The sequence below is a fragment of the Salarias fasciatus genome, chromosome 11, assembly GCF_902148845.1.
Source record: "Salarias fasciatus chromosome 11, fSalaFa1.1, whole genome shotgun sequence".
Classification (NCBI taxonomy): domain Eukaryota; kingdom Metazoa; phylum Chordata; class Actinopteri; order Blenniiformes; family Blenniidae; genus Salarias; species Salarias fasciatus.
The window spans coordinates 20,726,574-20,753,544 of record NC_043755.1 but is presented as its reverse complement, the minus strand read 5'-3'; the positions used below and the strand labels follow the sequence as shown (position 1 = coordinate 20,753,544).

The 26,971-nt window shown below is 42.7% G+C and overlaps 1 protein-coding gene across 1 annotated transcript in view; it reads right to left on the bottom strand.

The window, feature by feature from the left end:
• LOC115396285 (myelin basic protein) overlaps positions 1 to 25,488 on the bottom strand; it is a 53,109-nt gene extending 27,621 nt beyond the window's left edge. Inside the window, exons 1-2 of the mRNA XM_030102068.1 lie at positions 25,334 to 25,488; positions 7,501 to 7,559 (exon numbers count right to left, since the gene is read on the bottom strand). Of these exons, the coding sequence (XP_029957928.1) occupies positions 7,501 to 7,545 (45 nt within the window). The 5' untranslated portion in view covers positions 7,546 to 7,559; positions 25,334 to 25,488. The remainder of the gene's footprint in view (positions 1 to 7,500; positions 7,560 to 25,333) is intronic.
• Positions 25,489 to 26,971: the final 1,483 nt, after the last annotated feature.

Sequence of the window (26,971 nt, the reverse complement as noted above, 5' to 3'; positions counted from 1 at the left end):
GAGATATTGCCTTTCTGTTATTTTTGTGCTTTGCATCAGATATCTTGGGTGAAAGAGAGGACTGAGGATGGAGAGAGCGGAGTGGTGAATCAGATGTGACAGTCGGTTCAGGACTCACACAGCAAGTGTGAAAAGACAAGAAGAGTCCTGCTGGGCCAGTCGCAATACCAGGGAGCGCTGTGATTGGTCCAGCTGACAGCTCCTGAACGCTGGCGGCCCTCTCGCTCTCTCCTCTCCTGAGCTGAGCGCTGCACTCGCCGGTTCCAGGAACAGGACTGTCTTCCAATCAGACACATTAAAGGCAGAGCGCTGAAGCAACATCTTATTATGAGCTGTGATCTACAGTGTCCGGCTGCACTACCACCCGTGAAGGCTGTGTAGAGCCAGGGCCGGCACCGAGAAACCTTCGGCTGTTTTCAACAAGATCTAATTAGTACTGGGAAGGGGAACTTCACCATTATCCACTTGCTGCTTTAAATTTAATTTGCTGCAACCCAGTTTGAGTTTTTTGTTCTTCCCGTATTCAACATTTGCAATTTTAATTCCCTTCTAACACACAAACGCAGCTAATTATTCTGGTGCTTTCACAAGGCTACAATTGACCCCTTCTTGGAGGCCTTTACACATCAGAGACACACAAAATATTAATCAAAATAATGATGAAGCAAACTATTTGGCAGCACATGGTTTGATGACATTTATTTTAACTGGCACTGATGCAAACTTTCTTCCAAAATTACAAATGATTTCAGAGACTGTTGGTATTACGAAGTAGAGAGAGAGGATTGATCTCTGAGCGTGAACAAACCCGGCTGACGATCTCTCCAAAGCAAACTGGAAAGCTACTTTCTGAGCATCCTGGCTTCATTCCGTCACAGACTGTGAAGGTTATGAGGAGAGCAGCCATGTAAAAGAGGTGAAAACCGTCCGCTGCACCTGCCACTGCAGTCGTTACTGCGTTGTTTAATCAGGAAGGGATTCATGGATTATCTGCCGTTTCTGCCACGGGGCTGCAATCTGCAGTGGTTTCTGGCTCCAATATCAACAGCACATGCCCGCCAATTACCGAGAGCATAAGCTATAATTACAGTGACTAACAAGGTCTGAAGATCTATTTTTATCCAGCGGTTTTCATTTTGTTTCTGTAGCGTATTCAGCAGCTGTTAAAAAAAACAAAAACAAAAACAAAACAAAACCATAGCGGTTGCTCCTCTGAGATTTTATTAAAGATCATGAACCTAAAATTTAATTGTATTGTATGTTCCTTTTGGGGAAGGTAATCCCCAAGTAACACCTGCAAAAACACTTCTGAAAAATGTGGGCATATTTTAATGGAATTGAATGTTAACTTTTTTTTAAATCAGAATGCAGTCATCGTGTTTGAACTATAACCCTGCAGACTTTTATCTGCAGAGAGGGTTTCCACACACAAAGAGAGAAACATGTTAAATCAAAGAGAAATTAAAGGAGCACACCGTGTCCAGCAGTGTTGGTCAAGTTACTTGAAAATAGCAATTAGTTAGTGATTACTTCTCCAAGAAAGTAATCCCATTCCTTTGCTGAATACTCATTTTCAAAAGTAATTTGTTACTTTATGGGCTACATGGTGGCGCAGTGATCAGCAGTCTTGCCTCACAGCAAACACTGGCCGGGGCTCAGGACCTTTCTGTGTGGAGTTTGCATGTTCTTCCCATGTCTGTGGGTTCCCTCTGGGTACTCTGGCTTCCTCCCACAGTCCAAAAACCTGCAAGTGAGGTTAACTGGTGACTCTCATTTGCCCTTACGTGTGAGTGTGCCTGGCTGTCTGTCTCTGTGTGTTGGCCCTTGGCGGCTCTTGCACACAGCAAACACACAGTGCTCTCAGTATTATGAACACATGAGTGCTCAGCCCCAATTAATACCAACAACATGACATCCTGAGTCCTGGACTTCAACAGACCTCAGACTGCCGGGATCCAACAACACTATCTCCTCCTTCAGCAGCAGATGGTCAAATCCATGGCAATGCGGGTTGTTTCATTCACTGATAAACGTATAACAGTAGAGCAGGCGAATGCTTCAAGCGGTTGATGCGATGTCTGCTCTTCACATACATGGCATCCATGGCATCTAGTCTTTAGAAATCTATGGTAGTGTCATGGTTTGTGCCATAAAGTGTTGCAAAATCTTTGGACGGTGCACGTGCCTGTTGTTATTCTGGCATATTCCATTTGATTTTCAAAAGTAAAAAAAGCTCAATGATCCATGTTGTTATCAGATATACCTGAAAAGGGATAAGATATTTTTTCAAAGCACTGTAATGGATTACAGTTACATTTTTTGTGTATATTAATTACGTAACGCTGTAACATGTAAACCGTTACTCCCCAACCCTGGTGTGCGGATCAGGAATGTAAATATCGTGATAATGGTGAAAAGGTTGTTTTCCCGTTGTAGCTGTAAAAACAAAAACATCTCAGCATGAAACCTCCAAGTCACAACTGAAGAGTCATGGCATAGTACAACCATTTCACGTGAGATCTGAGAGGCATACCTGCCTTCCTGAATCTTGCAGTGTTTGATCAAATGTTGTCATACGGGGCGAAGCAGATCACATATTTACCATCTAAATCTCTAATGCTGCAATTCAACAGGCAGAAAGATTCAAAATGTGATTCAAAGACGTATTTAGAGCTGAAAAACATCAGTGGAGTGAATGTTTAAGAGGACTGAAAAAGAAACACCTGACCAAAGGCGTAACAATGGAAGCATGACTATTTTGTCTCACTTTAATGATCACATCAATATAACTCAGCCACTTCGCAGAAAACAGTCTGCTCAGACGCTGATAAAAGATGGATATTAGGAAATATATGACAGAAGCTTTGAAAGTCATTAATCACTTTACAGAGAGAAGCTAAACCTGGGTGTTAGAATAACTGAGAAGTCAATCTGCTGTGCTGGAGGCATTTAGGATTCATTCTTGACACAGAAGAGTTTCGGCCTTCTGGTACAGACAACATTAGTAGAAATTGGCTTTTTCTGTTTGGGCTTTTACCCCAAAAGTATGTTATGAATGAGATCAATCCCTATAAGCCAAACAGAATGACTCGGGTAGCAAGACGTTGAGGAAAATGTTGGGCCATTAAACTGCTAATGTCTTGGTTTTCAAGAGCAGCTACAATTCTGGGATTATTGGTGTAAAGTCGAAGGTAAACCTCAATGTCGTCTGCATAAATACATTTCAAAAATAAACATTTTGGCGCTGGACGACGAGAGGGATTCGGGAAAGGGACAACAACTCTGACAATGGCGTCTAACCACAACCTGCTCCGCTCGGTCACGTTCTGTTTCTGTTTGATTGTCGTCATGGCAACCCGCTCCTCTGCAAAACCTTTAGCTCGACGATAATCAAGGTGAAAAAAAACCAAAAAACAAAAAAAAAACAAGGAGAGACCCAGGGAGATAATAAGGCTAAACAAGCAACGCTGCCCTCAGCACCGCTCCCACCAGCTTCACCCCGGACAGATCGATCCGCTCTCCTGACACACTCTCCCGATGGTGTTTTGCAGCCAAACAAAAAATCATGTGTGGGCCGAGAAATGAGCACACCTGCTGCTTCCAGGTCGTCCTTTCACCAGACAATCAGCCAGGCTGGACGCAGTGAGCCAGAGCAAACAGGCCGATCCCAATGTGCCTCAACCATTAACATTCAAGAGTGCTTCAGTCTTTTTTTTTTTTTCCTTCACCTCTCGTCCTATAGTTAAAAGTTCAGCTCACAAACACACTCACAGCCTCTTCAAATATGATTACAGCCTCAGCCGTAATGGCCCAATCTTATAACACCGACTATCATTTTGAAAAAAAAAGAGTGCGGGGAAAAAAAGCTGTGACAAAAGACGTTAAATAAGGCTGAGGTTAATTACACAATGTCATTAAAATTCATTACTGCCCCAGTTTAGGCCTGACTGTGCTCTACACTTAGCACGGAAGGGCATCGTCGGAACTGTAATTTATGAGCCCACAGAGCAGGAAAATAAGGAAAAGAAAACCTCTCCTGTGCATTCATTTGATTTAATTACAGCACTCTTCACGCAGGCAGATATTTTCAGCTTGAAGCAGCCCCGACACTTTGCAGCAGCCACCTTGGATACAGGGCCATATGTCTAGAAGAGCCTGATCACTTTCTTAAAGATGAATGAAAATACTCCTCAAGAAGCACTCCATGAGTGAATTCACCACATGAGCCTCTCTGGGTGCGCGTAATTGAACTTTTGTTTGATTTGTAGCTCAGATATTAAGCTCTTTGCAATTTTCCCTGTGGAGTAAAAGAAACCTTTACTTAAGACCAGCCGACAGGTCTAAAAAGGAAAAACACCCAGAAAATAGCTTCAATATATCACCCTGTGCTCAGGTTTAACATCTTCCTTGAACTTTCTGAAGCCTTTTAACTCAATGAAAGTGAAAACTTCTTCCAACTGCACTGTTTTAAAAATGCAGTCGAATTCAAGGCACTGGCCCTGTGAAGGAGTAAAACACTAATTTGTCTAACTGAGTTTAATCATTAAGTGGACTTATTGCCTCATACAGCCTGGATTAAACTCCAAAAGGAGTGATAAATGATAGGAAAATAACCACAAGTAATGGGATTTTTTTTTCACTTTCTTAACAAAAAACAACATAAAAACAGTTAAGGATAATGCGAGGCTGGTTGGATTTGCCCCCCGGCACTCTGATTTTGGCCTGTTGACCGCATGTTTCGCACCCCTGCAGGAAACCCTGCGGATGTGCAGCTCACGCACGTCCTCGGCTCTCCAACTGTAATTAGCTTTACAGTTTAAAGCGCAGCGCCTGGCCCGTGTTTAATGAAGCATGCGATGAAACAGAAATGTCGGACACGGACGTCCACGCTGGATGAAAAGCCTCGCCGCGCCGTGGCCAGATGAGATGTGTACCCAGAGAGGCTTTAATGTCAGCAGCGTCTATTTATTCTGGCCAGTTCAAACGGACTGCTTCATGAAGGGCCGTCGAGGGCCGGGCTCCTGGTTTAAAGGGGTTATTACAACCGCAACCGTGGACCCTCGTCGCGCTCAGGCTGTTTCCGTGGCAACGCTGCTCATTCAGGAGCACAATGCTTAGGGCTGTCTGAAGCACGGAGTGCAGAATATTACCCCGAGAAGAAATTCCAGCAATGTGGTCAACGTCTTTCATGAGGCTAAAAAACCCGAAGCAGGATTCTCCAGTAACACTTTTCAAACTGGAGAAAAGAGAACTGGTGGGGTGTTCAGGCTCTTTCTTTTGATTTTGATCTGAGTCCATAAGTAACCATCAAATTTGAAAAATGTATTGTAAATACAGTGCATAAAAAAATGTAATATTAAAGTTATATTTTTTTTAAAAAAATGTGAAAGTTGCAGACTATATGCTGCTGGCACGAGATTCTATTCTATGATCAAAACAGTAATTTTGGGGTGTTTGTACCAAATCAAATGTACGTGGAGCCAAAAAAACATGTGTAACCTTTGAAACGAGGCCGACCCAGCATCTGAGGTTTCACACCTGCAGTAACTTTGAAACACATACAAAAACTGTATCTAATGTTGCATTTACGAAATTACAATTACACTTCAGGATGGCTAACATTTCATTACATTTTTAGCGGTCTGACACTGGTTGTTTTTGTACCTGATTTTAGTGGTATTATTTATGGTATTTTTCACACAACTTTGACATTTCGGAATAGAATAGAATAGAAGAGTATACTTTAATAAACCCAGAGGTTAAATCCTATGGGCATCGCTCCACTTCAAATAAAAAGAAAGAAATTTGAATATCAACCAAGACAGGATAAAAATAAAAATTAATCATTGAATATTAGTCTATCGGTTTAACGCTGACTAATATAAGCACAGAAAGGATTAAATTAACCAAGACACAGCAAACACTATTGACAGGGAGGAGTTATAAAGTCCAGGAAGAAAGATATCTTAGCGATTTTAACCATTTTATCTCTTTTCTATACAGTTCTACTTTAAGCTTCTTCCTGATAGAAATCCTGATCTTTTTTTGCATTTCCCACCCTCTTTTCTTGTAGTTTTACCTATTTTTTTTTCACATTTTAGTGATTGTGCCTTTTGCTAAAAAGTCTTTTTTGATCCAAGAGACAAGGATCCTGGTGTGTTAATTAAAAAAAAAAAAAAAAAAAAAAAAAAAAGTTTAATGGAGTCATAACAAAAGAGCCAAAGAGCCACATGTGGGTCCAGAGCCACAGGTTACACACCCCAGTTCTAGAGACTCAAATATTGGTGAATTAATTATCATTACTGAATACGATATGAGACATTATATCAGGTTAAAGAATGGACTTAGGGGTGTGTGTGGAGTTGGTCTGTTCCCACAGCTCAAAAACATCCATTTGGAGTTAATGGGTGACAGTATGAGTATAAATGTGTGTGACTGGCTCCAGGTTGTTTACCGATTTTATCCACAGTTATCTGGGAATAAAACCACATTCTTAAAGTGGAGAGAAGATTGAACCAGAAGTCCAGATAGATATTCATGTCCATAAATTGATTTCTTTAGGCTTGATTACTAAAAATACTTTATATTACCTCTTTTATTACATTTTCATATTATTTTGTGAGGCTATTCTGGCTTCATTATTGGATTTTAATCAGTAATCTGCTGATTGAGCCTTTCAGCTCAGAAGATATTGCCTTGAACTGAGCTCCATTAGCGACAAGCCATACACCACCATGCAACAACTCCACTGAGCAGCATTTGCAGCGGAGAGGCTCAAATATCACCAGTATGGAAATATTTCAAAGTCGAAAACAAAAAACAATCCAACGATTATTTGCAACATCTGCAATATGCAGTGGTTCAAGAAGCATCAGAGCTTCGTTCAATACAACCAATTTGATGTAACCTACACAGAGTGAACATGTAGCAGACTTTATACTTGTACAGTTATCCTCAACACACAATAAATCAAAGGTGTCAACAGTGCAAAGGGCACGAAAAGGTAAAAAGCTTCCGCCCTGTGATATTATTGAGCCACATCGCTTTTCTTCACTGTCACTATAAAATCTGGTCGTGTGATTCTAACACAAACGCCGTAAATACAAACAGGTTGGTGGTCGAGGAATAAATGAAATCTCTGAAATTTGGCCGTCTGCAAAAACATTACCTGCAATCTATTTGTTATTTTCTACCTCAGTGTGTTGTTGCATAAGTTATTTTGTTTTCCAAAACTGTTGCAGTACTTGAACAGTGTCAAGCAAAGACTCGGTGGTGGCAATAAATCAGCAGGAGTCACACGCTGACAGCTCGTCAGTCCAAAGTCCTGCAGATAAAGGACCGCTCGCACTCTGATAAAGTTCAGAGAAAAAGGCTCCAACACATGTCTCATTCTCAGGTTATGACAAGGCCCACACAGGCAACAGCGTTCAGGGTCAGGGTATTCCCCGTGTGCAGACAACAGCATGTGAGGCATGTGCGACGTCCGGCGTGGATCCTTACCTTGCTGTCTGCGGGGGACTCTCGCTTTCCTAGATGCTGCCCCATGCTGCTGACGGAGACTGAAAGAAAAGACAGGAGAGAAGGAGTTTACACTAGGAGAAGACTGTTAAGCAGCACATTGTGTGAGGATGGGAAGACAACACGCTCCTCCTTATCAGAGTCTATCTAATGAGTCAGTGTGTCAAACTGTGGCGTTGCACACACAGACAGAACCGACGGGATGCTCCCTGATCGCTTCCAAGTCAGATCTGGATGAATCCTGACATACAAAGAACACAGAGTCTGATAATCCCTGAAGGCAAACTTCAATCTGCATTTTGAGACACATTCTTCACTAAACTGCTGCAGTGACGATGTTTGTTTGACTGAACAGCAGCCACTGGCGCCAACTTCCAACTTCGAGGAGGGCGGCTCATGAATGGGCTTTTACTGGCACCGCTCCTTTTACTAGCTAGTTTTACAATGTTTTACCAGCTTAAGTACTGCTTGGATGTTGCATCTTCCTTAAATGAACCTCACTTACATGGCAAAAGTAAACAGATGCAGGTTGGAAACACCCAACAATCTCAATATCCAACGTGTCCGTCGATCTGCACTTTAAAAGTCACTATTACACAAGAAACGTGAGCAACAGAAGTTGATTCCATTAAAAACACTTGTGTGATTTAAAAGATGCTCTTCATATGCTTGAATTTGGGATTTTTTGCCACTTGACTGTTGGAGGAACATGAAATCCTGAGCATCTCCAGACGTGGCATCGATGAACAGAGGTTTGAGTTTGAGAGAGTATTCATGATACAATTGTTGAGAGTTTCACAAAGCTAACAATTATTATTGAAAATGTCAAAAATCTCATCATAAAACCAATATTAATGAAAGCTTCTGGTGCAAAACACAGTGGAATTTCCAAAAAACTTGTCCTATATCTATTGTCTTGAGCATTTTTTAAAAAAAACTCACCCTGACAGCATGACTTTGAGGCTAATGCTAGTTTGCAAGCTTTCTTCGGTGCTGTGTTTGACTGATGGACCATTTGAATCACCACCACCCACAAACATGCCGTGGGAGATAAAGCACCTGGATAACACCCATGACTTGCCCTCTATGAGACAAGAGTGCAAACCACTCCATTAGTCTCCATATTTCTGAATAGGATGCAGTAATTTGAATTTGATGATTTAAAGTTTTATCTGCATGAGCTCCAGATGGGAGTGATAATCTGCAGCGGCGCTATGTCACTGGAAGTGCTGTGGTCACTCGAACGACAAAGTACAACATTAAGGTTATTTATCATATAACGCCGCTTAATTTCCTCCTCTGATTGATCGATGAGATTAAAAACAGCCACCAGTATTGCTGAGGTGCTCTGGCTGCACTCAAAGGCCGGCCTGCAGCAGTTTCAAGATATATGACTTTGACAGCGGTGACAAGGATAAGTGGTGTGAACCTTTTTAAATGTGTCCTGGTTTCCAGCATGACACTGGACATAAAATGAGTTCTGCTCTTCATAGAAACACAATGTACTACACTAAAGGAGCACTTCCAATATTCTAATGCCCTTCAAGAAAGCAGCCGGCGTTGGTCGGGAGCGAGCGAGGGTAGACCCCGGCTGCGTAGAGCACACCTCGGCCCAGCTTGAGCTTGTTCTGCCAAAAGCAATTACAATTTGTGGCTGAACGGTCTGCCATGAAAGAAAATGCTTTCCCCAAGTTCCTCACCGTGGAAGTGAATCTACAACACTGTGGATTCAAACTGTGGAAATCTACCTTTGGGATTGTCAGAACCTGAAGCCATCAGGGAGGATGTGTCATTTACAAGAGACGCCAATATGAGAGGAATAAAGAATATCTCAGAATGTTCCTGAGCTGAAGCATTTCTGTGAGGAAGGATGTTCAAAATGTCTTCTTTAGATTCGCTGCTGCTCGAAGACCTTGACAGGTTATAATATCTAAATGAAGGTTGATGAAATTATGACCATCTACAGTCACATTAAACATCAGAATCGCGTGTCTAATAGAATATGAAGTGAATTATGTTTATCTGTGAAATTGTGCTGTGGTGTTTGTGGCTGACACTCGTCTTTCCTTTCTCTGGAGTTTGCATGTTTTCCCTGTGCGGGAATGGGTTTTTATTCACACACTACATGTAGAAGTCACACTACATTGATGCATTTTTTTGTGGTTTCACAAGGTGGATTATTTATGGAGAAAACTTTCCGTTGTCGGGCTGCTTTTTGGGTGAAGACAGTGTGAGGACACTGGACACTAGGAGTTCTGGATGCAAATAAAAGAATAAGTAATTTTCAAAATTAGGACTCAGATTTCCTTTACCTTCATTCGTCAGATACCCCAGCAGGCAGCGCATCCTGCTGTAGCGTCTCCCCGGCTGAAAGCACTGGCTTGGCGTCTACACTACAGTTTCCTCTGACGGACTGAAAGCGTGTTCGGAAGTGACCCCAAACACCCCTCAGTGTCTGACTGCTGATTCTCTCTAGACAATCTCCACAGCAATTCAAAATTGGATGAAGCAGCATAGAGTAGAGCTGCACAAGAGTTATACCACAATTGCGCAGTTAGGAAAGGAAAGGAAGACAGTAACCGTGTGTAATGGCTTTAGATTTGTCTGAGACTTGAAGACACACCAGATCACATATCTTGTGACTGATTCATGAAAACTACACAAAAACTCATCGACTTACAAGCACAATGGCTACAAAAGCAGGTAACAGAGTGACTCGGACAAAAAAGACACACAAATGTGTTCAGAGAGCAGAGATGGGAAGGCTCACTTCTTCCTTTCTCAAGGAAGTGAGAAACAACAATGAAAACCAACAAGTGTGGGAAGATTCAGATTCTGACCGGAGCAAACGCAAGCCTTCACTTATTTATAGATCTGAAGATTGATTTAACATGTGAAATGAGGAGAACCAGAAGAACCGAAAGCTGCATTATTAGCCTGCACTCAAAGAAAAAAAACAAGAAAAAAAACTTTTTTCCATCTCCAGAATCATCCAACTTTACTCTGACATAATCACTGCATGCATTTCTCTGCTTTTAGGCAACTTCTGCATCCATCACACGAGGCTTTCATCATCCCAGACACCCAGGATATTGCTTTTCTTTTCATTTTATGCAGAGTGGATGCTGTGGAGACTGTTTACACTCCATTACCGCTCACATTGGAAGAAAAAACGTGTGAGGCAAAGCAGTGCATTGATGGTCTTGTGAAAGTCCTGAATGATGCAGGAACAGACTCTGACGTTACGACTGGATTCATGAAGGCACGAAAACTCTGCAAACAATAAAAGCAACTTCATCGCACCAAGAATGTGTCAGCTTTTATATTTCTACTACAAATGTGATGAAACCCTCCGACTTTCCTCCTGACAGGTCAACCAATGAGGGGGTTGAAATATGCTAATGAGGCCTTTAAACGATCAGAAGAACTAAAAAACATGAAGTCATGACAGAATATTGGCATTATCACACCATCATGGATGATTAAACACTTTGTGTGCTCGGTGTAGCCGTCAAGTCAGTTTATACTTGAGGCTCCCTTTTCACAGGGAAGGGAAACTACAGCCACAGCATAAAGGAGATTCTTCAGTGGGCTGAGTATGATTTAGAATCAGTTTCTGAATCACAGAACATGAGAGTACGCTTATCTTCCCCAATGATAACTGATCATTTAGCTAGATCTGCATCTGTATGAAAATAAATGAATGAATATGAAGGGATTCCATTCAGTGCAGCACAATAGGAAAAATAAAAACACGCCAAATGATTTTGGTGCAATGAGAATAATTTAGCATTGATTGATCCCACAGTTGCCGTTAGTGATTAAAGAAGGCGTTTCATTCAACTGATGAAACGGAAGGTTACATTGGCAGTATGGAGAGTAAACAGACATCCTCTGGCACTCCATTTCTTTCATCCAAATCTGCAGCCGATCCCTTAAGGCTGCACGATTAATCGATTTTGAATCGTAACCGACTTTTTGGGTTTAGACGATGTTAAAAACACTGAAATCGTATATGAACAGCTTCGGCTTTTCACATGAACGCGTCCTTTTTGGTGCCTCTAAGCCACCGTAGTTTCTCCGGCCCGTCTCATGACGTCATGATGGAAGTGCGCGCCTGCCTTCGCTCAGCGTCAGGTAACTAACGACAATAAATCATGGCTACTGCCGGAGAAGTTAAATTTGCTCAGGGAAGTAAAGTTTTAGGCTGTGTTCATCCCGACTTGGGCATCTAGATCGACCTCGGACCTCCTCCTCGGCCCGACCCAAAGGTAGGTCGACCCAACGTGAAAAACGTGTTCACACTGTTGCTCCCGGCTTTTTCTTTTACAAAAAGTGACTTTATTCATTTTATTTTTTGTTTTATGTAAGAGCAGGGACCTGGAGTGTGTTAAGATAAGGTGTTCTTAATCCCAAGGGATTCTTGTGTTTATTTGCAACAGAATTAAGTTCACTGGCAATAAGGATGCATATTTGAGATTGATCGTTCATTTTGGATTTTATAATTGACAGTTTTGCACTATTCAATCAGTAACGTGATTGTAACTTTTGGACTTGGGGTTTGTTGAATCCAAACAGAGAAAATAAGGTTCAATAAAAGACATTCAAAGTAATTTATTTATTTATTTTTTTTCTTACAAAAAGTTGTAATCGAAATCGAAAAATCATATTTCAGAGAAACTAATCGGGATTTTATATTTAGGCAATATCGTGCAGCCCTATGATCCCTCATCCCATCGCTACTGAAGAAAACCCAGAGACACCTGATCTACTTCTCACCCTCTGCCGGGAGAAGGCACACCATGACAGAACTACTGAGTCAGACTTGAGGGTGTTGATCCATATCTCAACCGCATCCCGGAAACCGTTGTGTGAATGATGGAAAACGCACCATCATCTGCGAAAAAGCACACACTCCTCCTTGTGGTACAGCAAAAGCATTTCAACAAAGACACAACAGGGCGTACTCTTTAAAGGGAAACCCTGATGACCTCTGAAAAGGATGCAGATGCTTTTAAAGCCTGCAGCGCTGCGTTCTGTTGGAGAGACGTCCTTTGGGTTAAGGAGATCTCTAAACGGCTCCCTCCACCTCTCGACAATGTCCTTTCAGTTGATGAAAATGGACATTTGCTTACGCGCAAGGGAACAGATGAAACACTGTGCACCGTCTGCAAGATAAGATGAATAGTTTTCGGAACGCCGTCTCTCTTGAATGAGAAGAAGAAACACATTGTAGCGACTCCATTCTTTCTTTTCTGTTCAACGTGTGCCACTGCTTACAGACACGTTGCTTCAGTCCTTGGGGGTGTTCAGGTGTAATTAACGTTGTATATCACAGTGAACAACTCTGCACACAGTGGAGCAAATACGCAACAAAGAAAATCCTGTCGGATTCTAACAATTAACACTCTCCCAGGAGCCAAAAAAACTATTTTTCTTTAAACTTGACTTTTAAATCAGTACTTCTGAAGTGATGAGCAGAATTCTGTCAAAGGACCAGAGTTGAATCAAAGGAGTAATATTGTGGGAAATTAATAGCTTTTGATTTCATTCAGCTCTTTTCATGAACTCAATGTTTTTTTTGTACCAATAAGAAGCAAAAACAGCAACATGCAAAATGTGGTAACCATGGTAAACATGGTGAAACTGTGCTTAAATGATTGATTTGCCACAAAACACAAAGAAGTCAAGGATGTTAATTTGCTTGTGTTATTTTTCAGACCTGTAGGGAAAAATTAGGGCCGTCCATGACTCAAAAGCACATTTTCAATTCATATCACTGAGATTAAGTGCAGATTGCAGTTTTCTTTCACTGTGGTGGTTACGTATCCTTTTATGAGCTTATCTCACATTTACAAAAACGATAATTGAATTGGTGTCATTTCATGTCAACCGTCTGCACAGAAAGACCTTTTTATAGGATAAATTTATGTAATCCAACAGATCGGCATCGGAGCTATTTCTACAGCGACCCAACACGATGCATCCAGCCACTTACAACATCAAACCTAGTGACTTTTACGAACCGATGGATTAATGTCAGTAAAACATTTCTGCCGGGGGCAGATCACTAAGGTCTGCGGAGAAACATGTGCATGAATGCCTCGGTGAAAAAAGGGCCAAATGTGGCTGTGGCTAAACAGTCAAACAAAAATGAGCTGAAAAACCCTCACTGCCTCCGCAAACAGACACAATTATGCCGCCTGTGGCCGCGGCGTTCAGCTTAGCGTAAAAACTGTCCAGTGACGGCCTAAACTGTCCTTCCTGGATGTGGTTCGACAGCTCCGGGATTGTGTGAGGCAAAAAAAATGCCAGGCCCTGCAGCCCATCTCCCTCATGGACGTTACACAATCCAAGCCAAGATCCTGCAAGGACTTGCAAGAAAATACTGTTGCATAATGCCAGTGTGAGAGCGGCGCAGACAGAGGGAGACGCAGAGAGGGGGAGACCAGAGGTGAGGCAGGGGCTGGACTGCAAACACAATTTAACACCAGAAAACACAAAAATAAAAAAAATTTGCTTGTTTAATGTCAATTTTTGTTTCCACATAATTTTAAAAATAGCAATTAACATGTGAGAAAATAAAGATGTTACTTTCTAGAAATTTAGCCCCTATGAGTTGCTTTCAGTAGTATTTAAATACGTTGTTATGATAGAGAAGAAGCTCCTCTTACATGCGCCAGCACCTGGAGAAGCCCATTAGCGCTCAACGCATCGGCTGTACCATACATGAGCAATTATCTGAGCCGTCCATTACCTGCAGCCATTTCAAATCATCATCCTCTAAAGCCGCTAATGGTTTTCCATGGCTTTGAAGCGGATGAGGAAAAGAGCTCATCAGTCTGTATGAGGATAAGTCTTTGGGAAAAAAAAAAAAAAAAAGGAAAAACACATATAAAGATGTTATTCAACTGTTTCTGCAGTTTGTGATCATTCCTGTTGTCAGTTGTCATACCTGCACGGCAAAAAGAAGCAATCTAATGGGAATGTTTGACTTGGCTACCTTTTGTGAGGAGGTTGAAAAAGACACTGAGATTTTTTTTTTTCTTGAGAACATACTGACCTGCGAGAAAGAAAAATTATATTATCTTTTAGTAAGACAAATCTGTCTCTCAGGATCCATTGTGCTTTGTCGAATGCTAACAAAAGGCCAAATTGATTCCTCCAGAGCAACCGCCAAGCAATAAAAGACCTACAGAGCAATTACACTCACCAGCACTGGGATAATTTTGTCAACCTGACACAGAACTGAGTTCTGAACAAAGCAGAACTGTGCCAGCGATTTCACGTCACAGAGTCTGAACGAGACTTCCTCAAACAGGCGGGTGAGCGAGCGTGACTTTAACGGGACGGTGACTCACAGAAACGGCTGAGGTGAGACGTAAACAACCGGGAGCATTTCTGGCTCAGGGATGGAAGGTTGCTGATAAACTGCGGCGACTCGGTTTCTTGTTAACTGGAAAAAAGTGATTGCTCGACCGTCTGTTCAGTTAAGAAGGGAGTTTGTCCACAAGAATGTCAACCAGACGGAGAGAAATCCAAAGTAATGCTGGTTGACCTTCATATATCAAACACAGTTTGCTTACTGGCAGAAATAATGTGGTATTATAAAGCTGCTCCACAGAGCTGGAGCCACTCTGCTCTGCTTCAAGCCCCCAAACTCCCACTTCGGTAGTAAATATAGTGTTTTTCTCAGTACGAGACGAATAAGCTCCAACTGATAACCACAGGAAAAGATTCAATCTGTACTCTTTTCATTTCAAGTATCTCACAAATCTTTATAAACTTATTTTTTTTTTAAAATCAATCCCAATTAATTGACAATTAATTAATAATTGAACAATCATGTAATTAAAAAATGTAATTGACCAACACTGTTTTTTGTAAAAACAAATCTCAGTGTAGAAATACATTAACATCATCTACGTACGTGTTTGCATCTATTGCAAATCACACCATTACCAGAGTGTATCAAGTCTAAAATCAAGGCTGTGTTTTTTTTTTTTTTTCCTGATACCACAGTGTACTAAGCTCTGGAAAAAGTCTGAAATACTGACCTTGATCTCTAAATCTTTATATCCCTTTCATCTGACTGGGTCAAAAACAACTATATAAAGGAGGGAAAGTCCTGATGTTGCCTGCATTTTTACAAATTCACCCTGAGGAGCCACTTTTAGCTACAGCTGTACGTCAGATCCAGGACACCACACCACAATATGTCAGGATGTGGGCAACACGATTTACTTAAATCACAATACAAAGATGTTTCTGTGAAACTGAGCAAGCATTAGAAGAGTTCATTAATCACCTGTAAATGATTTATTACTAAATCACTGAGTTACGCACAACAGGGAACAAGTGCCCTTTGGCAAAAGGTGAAAAAGCTGGAGGGAAAAATGGAAATATTTAGCAATATAAACGCAGATAAGGCAGCCTCTGAGAAAAGTTAAGGGTCTGGGTTAAGACTGGGTTCTTAAAGTTTCTGTTGACGCTCACAGCTCGACCCCGCAGCTGTTTGTTCAAGATAAAAACAGCACTAAACACAAATATAAGGTGCATTCTTCCCCCCACGGTGAGTCATGTTGGTACATCTCAATGTTCTCACATGGTTTTCCCACATACACACAGAGGGAAAACTAAATAAAACAAGCCACAATAATCTTTGGGAATCCGTGCTCCATGTTGGGCAGATTTTGGCATTTGGGAGGCATTGAGGGATTTAGGGGGCTTTCAGGTCAGTGCTTTCACAAACACCGAAGTCATGGAAGTGCCAAACATGGAGCAGATTGAAACGGGAAAAGAGCAGTGTCGACAGCCAGAGTTCTATCATATTAGTGTAGATTTCAACATCCTGTCTGGCATCAAGCAGCAGACATACAGCTGTTATTGTAAAGTTCACTCATAGGTCAGTTCCATGTTGCAGACACAATTCGTTTTTACTGTTTAATCAAGTGTCTGTCTGTCTGATGACATTCATAATACCAGGTAATAAAAAGTGTAACAAATGAAAGAGACTGCTAATTGGAGAAAATGTAGTTGGTCATTCTGGTGAGAATATAAACAACACAACACAAAGCTGCCTTCTGAAAACTCCTCAGCTGAGCTTCCACAGGTTTGAATTGTGTCTCTTTAAAGGCTCAGGACTCCATGGTGAAAGTCTGAGCCTGACGGAAAAGCCAAAATTATACTGACAGTCCATAGAAACTTTGAAGTAGAAATGTGTGCATGTTTCTACCTGGGGGGGGGGGGTTGATTATTCATTGTGGATTCATTGGTGATTTGGTGCTCCGGTAGTTGAGAGAATGGTGAGTTGTCATGTTGTCATGCTTCACTGCACATGGGTTGGTCTCTTTGCATAAGTGGACCAAATCCACACTGAGCAACACTCCGTGGGTATCTGCACAATTTGAGTATTGGTTCTAGAGACTGAACACTCCCGACCAGGTTCGCTACATCCGGATGCAACACCTGTGGGACTGGTTTCGACATGCCAGCCGTACAGCACGGGAAACACCCGGCAGGAACAGCCCCCGGATCAGCAGCCCCACGGGAAGTCAACCTCCGAACGTGGAGGCCTTTATGCACCAACAGCACCTCCGACGGACACAGCAGTGTTGGGTGGGTACCCTGTTCTAAGGTGAGAGTCTTTTCTGTCTGGGTAATCTGGATGGCAGGCAGCATGTGTGTGAGAACGTCACGCAGAGTGCTGTATCCAGGAGCAGAATGGCTTTCCAGTTGAAACTGCTACAATCAGGTACAAAAATAATTTGAATGTAATAAAATGTTCACTATTCTGAACTGCAGTTAAAACTTCATAAATGCATCATAAAAAATAGCTTTTTTTCTATGTGCATCAAAACCATATATGAAACTTCATGCGCTGCAATAGCCTCATTTTCAAGGTTAAATGTGCTTTACGACTGCAGTCCAACTTGACTTGGCAGAAACTCATAAAAACACAAAAATGGCTCTTTTGGTCATAAAGGTTGCAGACCCTTGCCGTAGACCCACCTGTCATCATCATCATGCCCCCCTCATGAATGATTTGTGGACCTTTAAATTTCTGAAGGGTGCGAAACGCTGTGAGTAATATTCTTTTTTTTCCCTCAGTGACTGTGACAGCATTTAGCACTCAGGTGTTTGTTTATTCTTGGAGTGGCTGAAACCTGTACTTTAACCTATCAAAGGGTCTGATTTCAGTGTTTCAAATTTGACTGTGAAAAATCTGGTGTATTGTGTATAAAAACAGCCACTACTTGTGTGGCAATAGTCTCATGATTCTTGACCTTTCACCTTTCACAGCAACATAAAGAATCCCGTGTTTCACGCCTTGTTCCAGCAAAGCAGCTCTCATTACCAGCACCAACCACTCACTGCTCCCTCCTGCAGAGTGTGTGTACTGTACGTGTGTGAGCATATACACTCCCACAGTCATTCTGGGCTGTGAAGTCTCCAGACTCCCTTAGTGGCGTTTGGGCAACGACACTCCGTCTATAGGGTCTTCGTGACAGCTGCACACTGACACTTAGATGGAAGGTGGGAAATCGTTGAAAAATCTTTCATGGAAACCTGAAATCTATGGTCTGGGTTTGTGGGCAGCAAGTGTCGGGGATGTGTGACCACTGACCGACACACACATCACTACACTGTGAAACCCAACAGGCCCACAGACTGGATCAGAGGTGAAATCTGAAAAATGAAAATTTCTTTTTTCACATTTACCCATCCTATTTCTAGGGTAAGATGCGGAGATACATTAAAGCTCGTGTCCGGAGTTTTGAAAGAGAGGGTTTTTATTAAACCAACGTCTCAGGTTCCGCCCTCCCTCTGCTTTCATGAGCGACCAAGCCACGCCCCTTTAATTGTGCATGCTATTATCTGTCGGGTGAAAGTGAGAGCCTCCGAGTCCTACAGCATCCTCCATGTTTAGCTGTTTACGGTGGATGTTCAGCAGACAGTGGATATATCCGAGGTAAGCGGGGTGGCTGCTGCGGAGCTAACTCACCTCTGCCTGGGCGAGTGTGCGTGCTCTCTGGCTGCACACTTTGATTGACAGCACGAGAATGCAGAAGCTCGAAGTCTATTGGCTGAAGCTGACCGGCGCTTTTTCGGATAACACGGGGGTCTATGAGACGAAGGCAGGGCTCATAAATACATTTTTATATTGCTTTATGCTAATATTATATTGTAGTATCGAACCAGACTGACACATTTAAGCTCTGTTGAAAAATGATACATATGTTGGAAATGAACGGAAACTCCGGACACGAGCTTTAAGGTGCCCTGGGGAGCTGATGAAGGTCAAGGGTCATGCTTGATTAGCCTTGTCTGCTGTGGGAATCGAACCAGAGAACTTCCGATCCCAAGTCCGCTTCTACAGATGCTTGGCCTTTAAATATGTTGTTGTATCCAAGAAAGTGACCATGCACAGAATGGAATTAATTAACGGAATACATGCAGGTATATGCTTTAAAATCAGAATGAAGCTTTATTCTCCTGTGACTGTGGCTCCTCTGAGCCCTGGTCAGATCACAAGCCCCGTTAATGTGTCTTCTCATGTGTCTCATTTGAGCTCTTCATGCACTGAGCAGGGTTCCTCTCATGGAACCCTTTGACGGAACATCGGGCTGTGTTTGAACGCAGCTGTGTGTCGTTACTGAACACAGAACCAGATAAAAGTGTCTGCGAAAGTTTCTCACAATCATTTCAAAGACACATTGTGAGACTCATTGTTGGGCAGCGGGTAACAGGGACTCACTACGCTCTCATGGCCTGTATGAACTCTGCTGTAAAGATTAGACAGCTTAAAAGGAAAGTTTTTAAAAAGGGGAGACGCCTCTACTTAAGCACTCCACTGGAATATAAAACCGTGTGCAGGAGGAAAACCGCCTCTAAGTGCTTGTGTGAGGTTAACTTGTTGAGCAGGGTGTCTGCCGCCACCGTCTCTTGATAACACGTCCGTCCCGTAATGTCACAGCTCTGTGGTATTTCTCCTCTTCTCCACAAGTCTCACAAACACGGATGATTCTCACCCACAAACTAACGACACGAAGGCAGTATCGATGAGGCGCTTAACTAGCGTTGATAATCAGGGCGTATGCATCTGACCTGATGAATATCATGAGAGGCAGGAAGAGGATCTAACAAAATAAAAGCATCCCTCTAGAATACGTGCTTCCGTCTAAAGTTTTCCGCTGAGCACAGGAGACAGCAGCCTCGTTTTAACCCTGCAGCTGCCCTCCGTGTTTTCACCACGCTACACTCTGCTGTGAGAGTCAATTACATAACCGATACGGGACATGTGCGTCCGTGTGAGTGTGTTTGGAGAGCAGCTGAACGCGTGATGATCTGAGAAATCGGAATCCCGTCACCCCGCCTGCGCGCCAATGAGAAAACTCTGCTCGGGGCAAAAGATTCAAGGTCAAAGTTCATGCGTCTATCCCTAAGGGGCATCTGCCTGCACAGTAATGAGGGAAGAGGAGGCCTGACATCCAGCCTGGTTAGTTTCATTCTCCTCACTTCCTGTTTCTCTTCTCTCGTCTGTCAGCTCACACTCAGGTTTGGGTTTTTTTTTTTTTTGCTCTATGTGTTGAAAAGCTGCTGTGTAATCTCCGTAAATGAAATAAGCAACTCAGCTTTGAGAACGGCAGGGAGTTTCTGGAAGCAATCCCAAGAAAACATATAAAAACTGCACCACATGCAGAAATCAGGGGGCTAAAGTGGGAAAACGGTGAGGAGGCCTGGAGCCTGTCTCAACGTGCAGTCCACTGCTCGAGCTCATATACGTGCTGTTCTGTCCACTTTCTGCTTCTCCGGCGCTTAAAGGCAACACTGATGTTAACGAGACTGATGGTTACCGTGATTTAACCAGTAATTCTGCATAATTAACCACAGAAGCACTTTTCAATCACAGTTTAGCAAAGATATTTTTGGGGCAGGTTTCACTTCACTGTGGAACTTTGAACTTTTCACACAACAGCAGTTTCACCGGAAACAAACAAAACATATCATGACATGCATACAAGACATGAATCAAACCTGCAAAGTTTCATAAAATAAGATAACCATTACTCTTTCAGGACAATGTAGTCCAATTTATATCTAAAATAGAAACAAACATGATTTTTCTTCATGACTTGTGGGAATTGATTTTGGGAAAAAGCATTAATATCTTGACTGATCGTGACTGAAACACTGAACCTCCTTTTAAAGGTGCTGTAGGCAGGATTCTGCATCTCCGCCATCTTGCTTAGGGTTACCTAAGTAAGATGGCGATCTGAAACCCAGCACAGTCAATCCTGTCCTGTTTTCTCTGACATCACGCCCTTACGCAAGTTAAGCCCCTCCCACAAGAACGTGCGACGAACGCCCCTCGACCAATCACGGTTAGAGCCTCAGGGGCTCTTCTGATTGGTCAAAGATACCTGGAGCTGTCGAGATTCCTTTTCAGCTCAGAACAGAGACAGATGGAAATGCTACGCCCTCGCGGTAGTGCAATTATGCTACACTCCTAAAGGATTATCAATGGATACTCTGACATTTAATCCAAAGGAAACACAGAATAATTAGCATTGACTAGCAAAATCCTGCCTACAGCACCTTTAATTTGCATCCCTGAAACAGAAATTGTGAATCAAATCCAAATGCAGCCTGAGCGTAGATTCGCTGTTTAATCTGATCCAAGTGTATTTTGGTCGAGTTTAGCATTATTTTAAATTCCACACGTATTGTTCATTGATACAAGGGGTTTGAAGAGTTTGGGAGTCGTGGTGATCTTCTCTGATACCATAGACAGGTCATGAAAAAAGGATTGCAACAATGTTTTGTTCTCTTGCAACAAAATCCCAGATATTTTCCAAGCGTAAGCACATATTTTTCTAAATTTATTCGTGTATTTATCATTTAGTCGCCTCTGAGTGCTCTATTGATCGATGTTCAATATATAAACGCTTCATGTGTGAACAGAAAGACAAAAACAACAACAGTGCCAATAATGTGTATCTTCATCTGCTTCAACCCAACTCAGTAATAAAAGATCTGACTTGATTTATATGCTAACATCCTTCCTGGATGCTGTGTAATTCTTTATTTTTGGCATGAAACAATGCCTCAGTGCAGATCGGATTGCAGATTTGTTGACTTGCCAATACGATGTTTGATTTCAGTGAATAGTGAGATAATTGTGATTAGAAGCTTTTGTAGTTTTGAATATCAGCCACTGGCAAAAGAAAGAAAATTAGGTTCAAACAATGCAACACAATGCGAAAAAATTTACAAAAACACAAAGCTGGAATCGTCAGACTGTTCCCTGGAGCCATGTCTGCATTTTCTCGCACATCATCAGACTTGGGGAATGAAAGACAGGCTGAGACGGATTCCCATCATCACTGGCAGACAGTAAGCTCCAGTTATCGATGGCATGTGTTCGTTATAACAGAATCACTTCATCATCAACACACTGACCATGAGGGCAAAATCAGCCCACTGTCCAGTTCCAGAGCGAGGAGTCCTGTCCGCCTGACGGCCAATGAGCCGTCGGCAGATCCCAGACTCGCTGGCCCGACTTGACATGAATCATCACATGGAGTGTCGGTCTGTCGGCTCTTTGACTCCGACTCGACATCGACCAGCCGTGCACATGCTCTGACGCCGTTTTACGGGCCGAGTGCATCGTCTGTACCGACAAAGCAAATATTGAGCTGGTGTCGGGCAAACGCAGCCGTGGAGGGAAAACGACTCTCCCCGGGGGGGTGCCATGTTGTGTACGCGCATCGTTTTGCTCATTCAAGCAGACACTTGTTTTGCTTTGTCGCCTTCACCTCCGGTCGCTCCCAGGGGTCCCTCGCTGAGGGAGCTTGGGGGGCTTAAATCACTCGCTCCTCAGTTTAGACGTGTACCCACAAGGACCTGGGGCTCAGTTTTCTAATGAGCTAGGCCACAAAGTATTTACTGCAGTGAATTTGCTTTTGTTAGGTTATTTCGTGCTGCTTGGTGTTAATAAACCTGCTTATTCCCCTTGCGAACAACACAAACACATTTGTGGGATGAGCAGTTGCGCTTTGGGTTTTACCATTTAAAGAATCCATAGGAACATTACTGCCAGTTGCCTCTGAGTCTTGTTTGCATCTTGTTTCGAGTTTTTCCTAAAGGCTTCCTGAAGATTTTTTTTTTTTTTTTTTGCATTCTTCAAATAAACCATCATCTAAACTACAAACAACTGACTGGAACTTCGATTCTGGGCTCTGTGTCAGTTCACTCCTGCTCCAGCTGTGTAGCAATGGCAATAACTGAACAATGAGATGCTGAAAAGTTTCAATCACATCAGCATTTCCTGCTATAAATATACTGAAAAGCCGAATGTTTGATTGTCTTCAGATTCAGTGACCCCAAACCTCCAGTGTTTTATTTGTTTTCCTTTTACTAATTGGGATATAACCTACACACTAAGCTCTGCTGCTCATCCCACAAATGCATGTTCCTCTTGAATGTGATACTAAAAGGAAAATTCTGGTTTATCGCAGAGGAGCACTGTCACAAGAGATAAACAGACAACTTCTCTGTTTTATTCATGTGCTGTTGCCTCAGATCAGCCGACGTCCTGGCAGGTTGTGACGCCACTTTTCCCCCGCAGTACCAGGAGCCACGCCTTGGAAAAAAAAAAAAACCCTCAAGAAAAACGATTGCGTCACCGCGCATGAGGTGTTTGTACGGCAGGTAATGTGACTCAACCTGTCTGCCAAGAACGGGCACAGACAAGGAGAGGAAGCCACGAACGAGAGGAAGTCTGTGACTCTACAAGAACGGAAGTCGCCCACAGCTTTGCACATCACCTGTAGATGCAGCATGCATGTGTGTGTGCAGAGACTCCAATGCTCCCTGTAGAACCACACTCGAGGGCGTTCGCCGGTTTTAGTACAACGTGTTCATTAAAACAAAGGAATGCTGGGAGAGACACGTGACAGCATGAGCAAACTTCTTGGCATTTTTTCCACAGGAATGCAATGCTGCGGCCCCCCTGGCTCAGGTAGTCGCAGGAACATGTGAGTTTTCACCTCAATATAACAAGCTGGAGCGACAGACTCTGGTATCTCACCTTGACTTACACAAACCCTGCATGTAGACTCAGTGATTCAAGGAATTCCACGGATTCCATCACAGATTTCGACTGGAATCAAAAACTAACAGGCAGTACTGTTGAATTCTCGCTGCCTCATTCATGTGTGGCCCGACGGTAAAATCCCAGAGTTTTTCCAGGCAGAAGAAGGTGTAGCTCAAACAGAGCCAGAGGCTATCTTACACAGGAGCTGTAGGACACCGAGGGCGGCAGGCATTGGTAAATCAGTGCAGTTCAGATATAAACACCCATTCATGTGCAAGTGCTTTATTTATAGCTGCAACAGCGAGGGAGCATGTCAGCGCAGAGCTGAGCTCCGATCGTTATAAATCAAACTAATCAACCAAGTGATAAAAATAACATATAATTCCAGGATTTTCTGTGGCTGTTCAGCTGCACTGACCACAGAGTGGTCATGAACAGCCGTTTTGTTCGTTCAGACCCACAGAGTCTGTGCGGTTTCTCTTACAGGCCTTCAGTGTTTTGTTTTAATGCAAAACTGGGTAACAATTGGAGCGTGCTGCAGACGAGTCCATGCTTAGCATCCAGAGTGATGTAATACTTCATTTCCTCCAAGACATACATTGTATGTTATTGTACTCTGAATGCAACACACTGTCAGTCTGAAACAGCATTTTGTTTCAGTCACAGCTGCTTAAAACAACACAGCCAATCTTGACTTAACGTTTAAAAATGATAGAAGGAGAAATGATTTGTTACTATTTAGTGTCAACAAGAAGTGCCATATATCACAGAAGCTGCCACATGCATTGACCGCCAGGCTTTGTGAAGTCGTCAAAGTTTAATCTTTTAATCAATATATTATGGAGTGTTCCGAGTCAATATTAACACTGATTTCCTTCTTTTGCCTACCTTTAAATTTGCGTTCAAAACCGTATCAGAAAACAGTCAAATTTATATTTACATCACTTTGCTGCTGGTGGCATTTTATCTATTATCCCAATTCAGAACTTTAATGAGTCCTTAAAGTATTCTGACAAATTCGGCACTTTTATTTTCCAAGTCCCAGGTTATAAATATAATATTGGTCAGCTAAATAGTGGCTTACTTTGTTTAACTTCAGGCAGAACACGCTGTCGCTTTCAGATGGAAAACAGAGCGGAATCACTAAAAACATCATAAATTCTAAGTAAATAAAACCCAGCTTGTGAAGTTACAAGCAAGCCGAATTAAAAACATCATTATAATAATTTATTTCAATCATTTACTCCTACTGGGAATGGCGTCATTCTCCCTTTTAAGCGAAGACGTTTTAAATTAGCGGATACGCTGACGCAGTTCGGAGCGCGGTGGGAGAAGGCAGCGGGGTCGGGAGGTGGTGGCGGTAGTAGAGGGGCTGGCGGTGGGGGGGGGGGGGGGGGCGACGCTGTCAAAGCACATGACAAACGCGATGACAGCGATGCTTTAAACAACACTTTCCCTCCGTTTGGACGCATTAAATCGCAGCAGCGTGTTATTAAAGCGTCTCTTACGCACTGTAAACAAGTCGACGTGGAGAGCGTGTTTACTCTCACTACACACAACCTGCCCTCGGAATAAAGAGCAGAGGGGAGGGGATCGAAACCAAAAATAAAAAAAAACAAAACAACGGACACACACTCGCAGCGTGTGTATCTTCACACACACTTTTAGTTGCATGAGTGTTTAGTGTATTTTGATGCAGCTCGGAGGCGCACGTACCCTTCTGCGGTCAGTCCGTGTCAAATGCATCCACCGCGCAGCCCGGACTGGATGTTACCAACTGTCAGTCTGCTCCCGGTGGACCGAGCACGACCACTGCGTCGACGACAAGACAAAAAAACAAAAACAAAACGCCTTTCCCCCCCCCTTTATGGAGCTCCGGTGAAGCGTCTCCGTTAGAGGGAAATAAAAAAAAAAAAAGAAAGAAAGAAAAGAAAAGAGAGGAAAACGCGTGTCGGCGCTTCCTGATTTGGGTTACAGCGGTGGTGATGTTGTTTGTAAGGGGTGGGGCGGAATGCAGCTTTTAGTCGGCCAAGAAATGTGGGCTCAAAAAGCGCGTTGGTGCACGTCCCTGCGTGATTACTGACTCCTGGATCCGCCGAGCTGCGGGGGGAGAGGAGAGCAACGCGCACCGTGCAGCGGTGGTTTCAAAACAGCAGTTTGCCTGCCTTGCTCAAGGGCATCGTAAGGAACTCGGCGATGCGGATGTTTTTTTTTTTTTTTTTCTAAACTTTGACAAGATGTATGGTGGGATAGCGTTTTATGCTCCTGCCACACTGCAGTAAAACCCCTGGTTCAAGTCCTCTGGAGTTCGCAAGTTCTTTAGAGTTTTTTCCATGTATATTGATCCCGCTCTCCAAAAATGTGTTTGAGGTTAATTTATGAGCTTAAAGCTGTTTCTTTTTTATTTTAATTAATTTATTTCAGTCATGTCACAAATTACAGATAGCGACATGTAACGAAAAAAGTCTATTTGTGCTGATTTGAATTTACTGTTTACTTGCATGAACACACATCAATACGATGATGATCAATGAGCTATGATTAATTGAGCTGATTGAATAGAAACTATTGTTTTGCTTTCAGAGAAGTTTCACTCTCAAAACGGGGTTTAACCATCCTTCTGACTTTTTGGGCTTTAAACAGCAGGTGTCATAAAAGTTCCAACACTGATAACTGTCTTGTGGCGGCCAAGCGACCATGTTGCTTTTCAATTCTTCGATTCTCTTGTGAAGCAGAATTCAGTGAGCGTCGGATTGTTCACCAGTAATGAACGTGAGCTGGGATTAGACCATCGTGACGCAGATTAGTTCTACCCTCCTGATGATGTGTTGTAATCCACAGTTTCCAAAACCCACTGTACATGTGAAGAAAAGCTGAAAATGTAAGTTTGCTCCAGTGATGTGAAGTTTCATGGAAAGAACTAAATATGCAAGACTCAAAAAAATGAAACAGTTAGGTTTATCTCATTTAAACCGTCTTTCTTCAGTGTATAACTCAGTGTAATTCTGGTCAGAGTTTCCAGCAGTGGACAGGTGACCAGTCCATCACTGGGACAGACAACCACACATCCTGGCAATCACATCTGTGGCAAAGTTAGGAAACCACACCCATGGAGAACATGCAAACTCCACACAGAAAGGCCCAGCCAGAAGCTGAATCCAGGACTTTCCCAGTGTGAGGTGGAAGCAGGAGCCACTGAGGATCTCTGCACGTGATCCGGATGAAGATGTAACAAAATGTTCTCTTTGTTGAAGAAGCACATTAAACTTTAACGGCGTGAGCGCAGCAGCACTCTGGGATCCTCCGCTCTTATTGTTGTCCATACGCAGAAAACCCACTGACTGCAGAACTGCA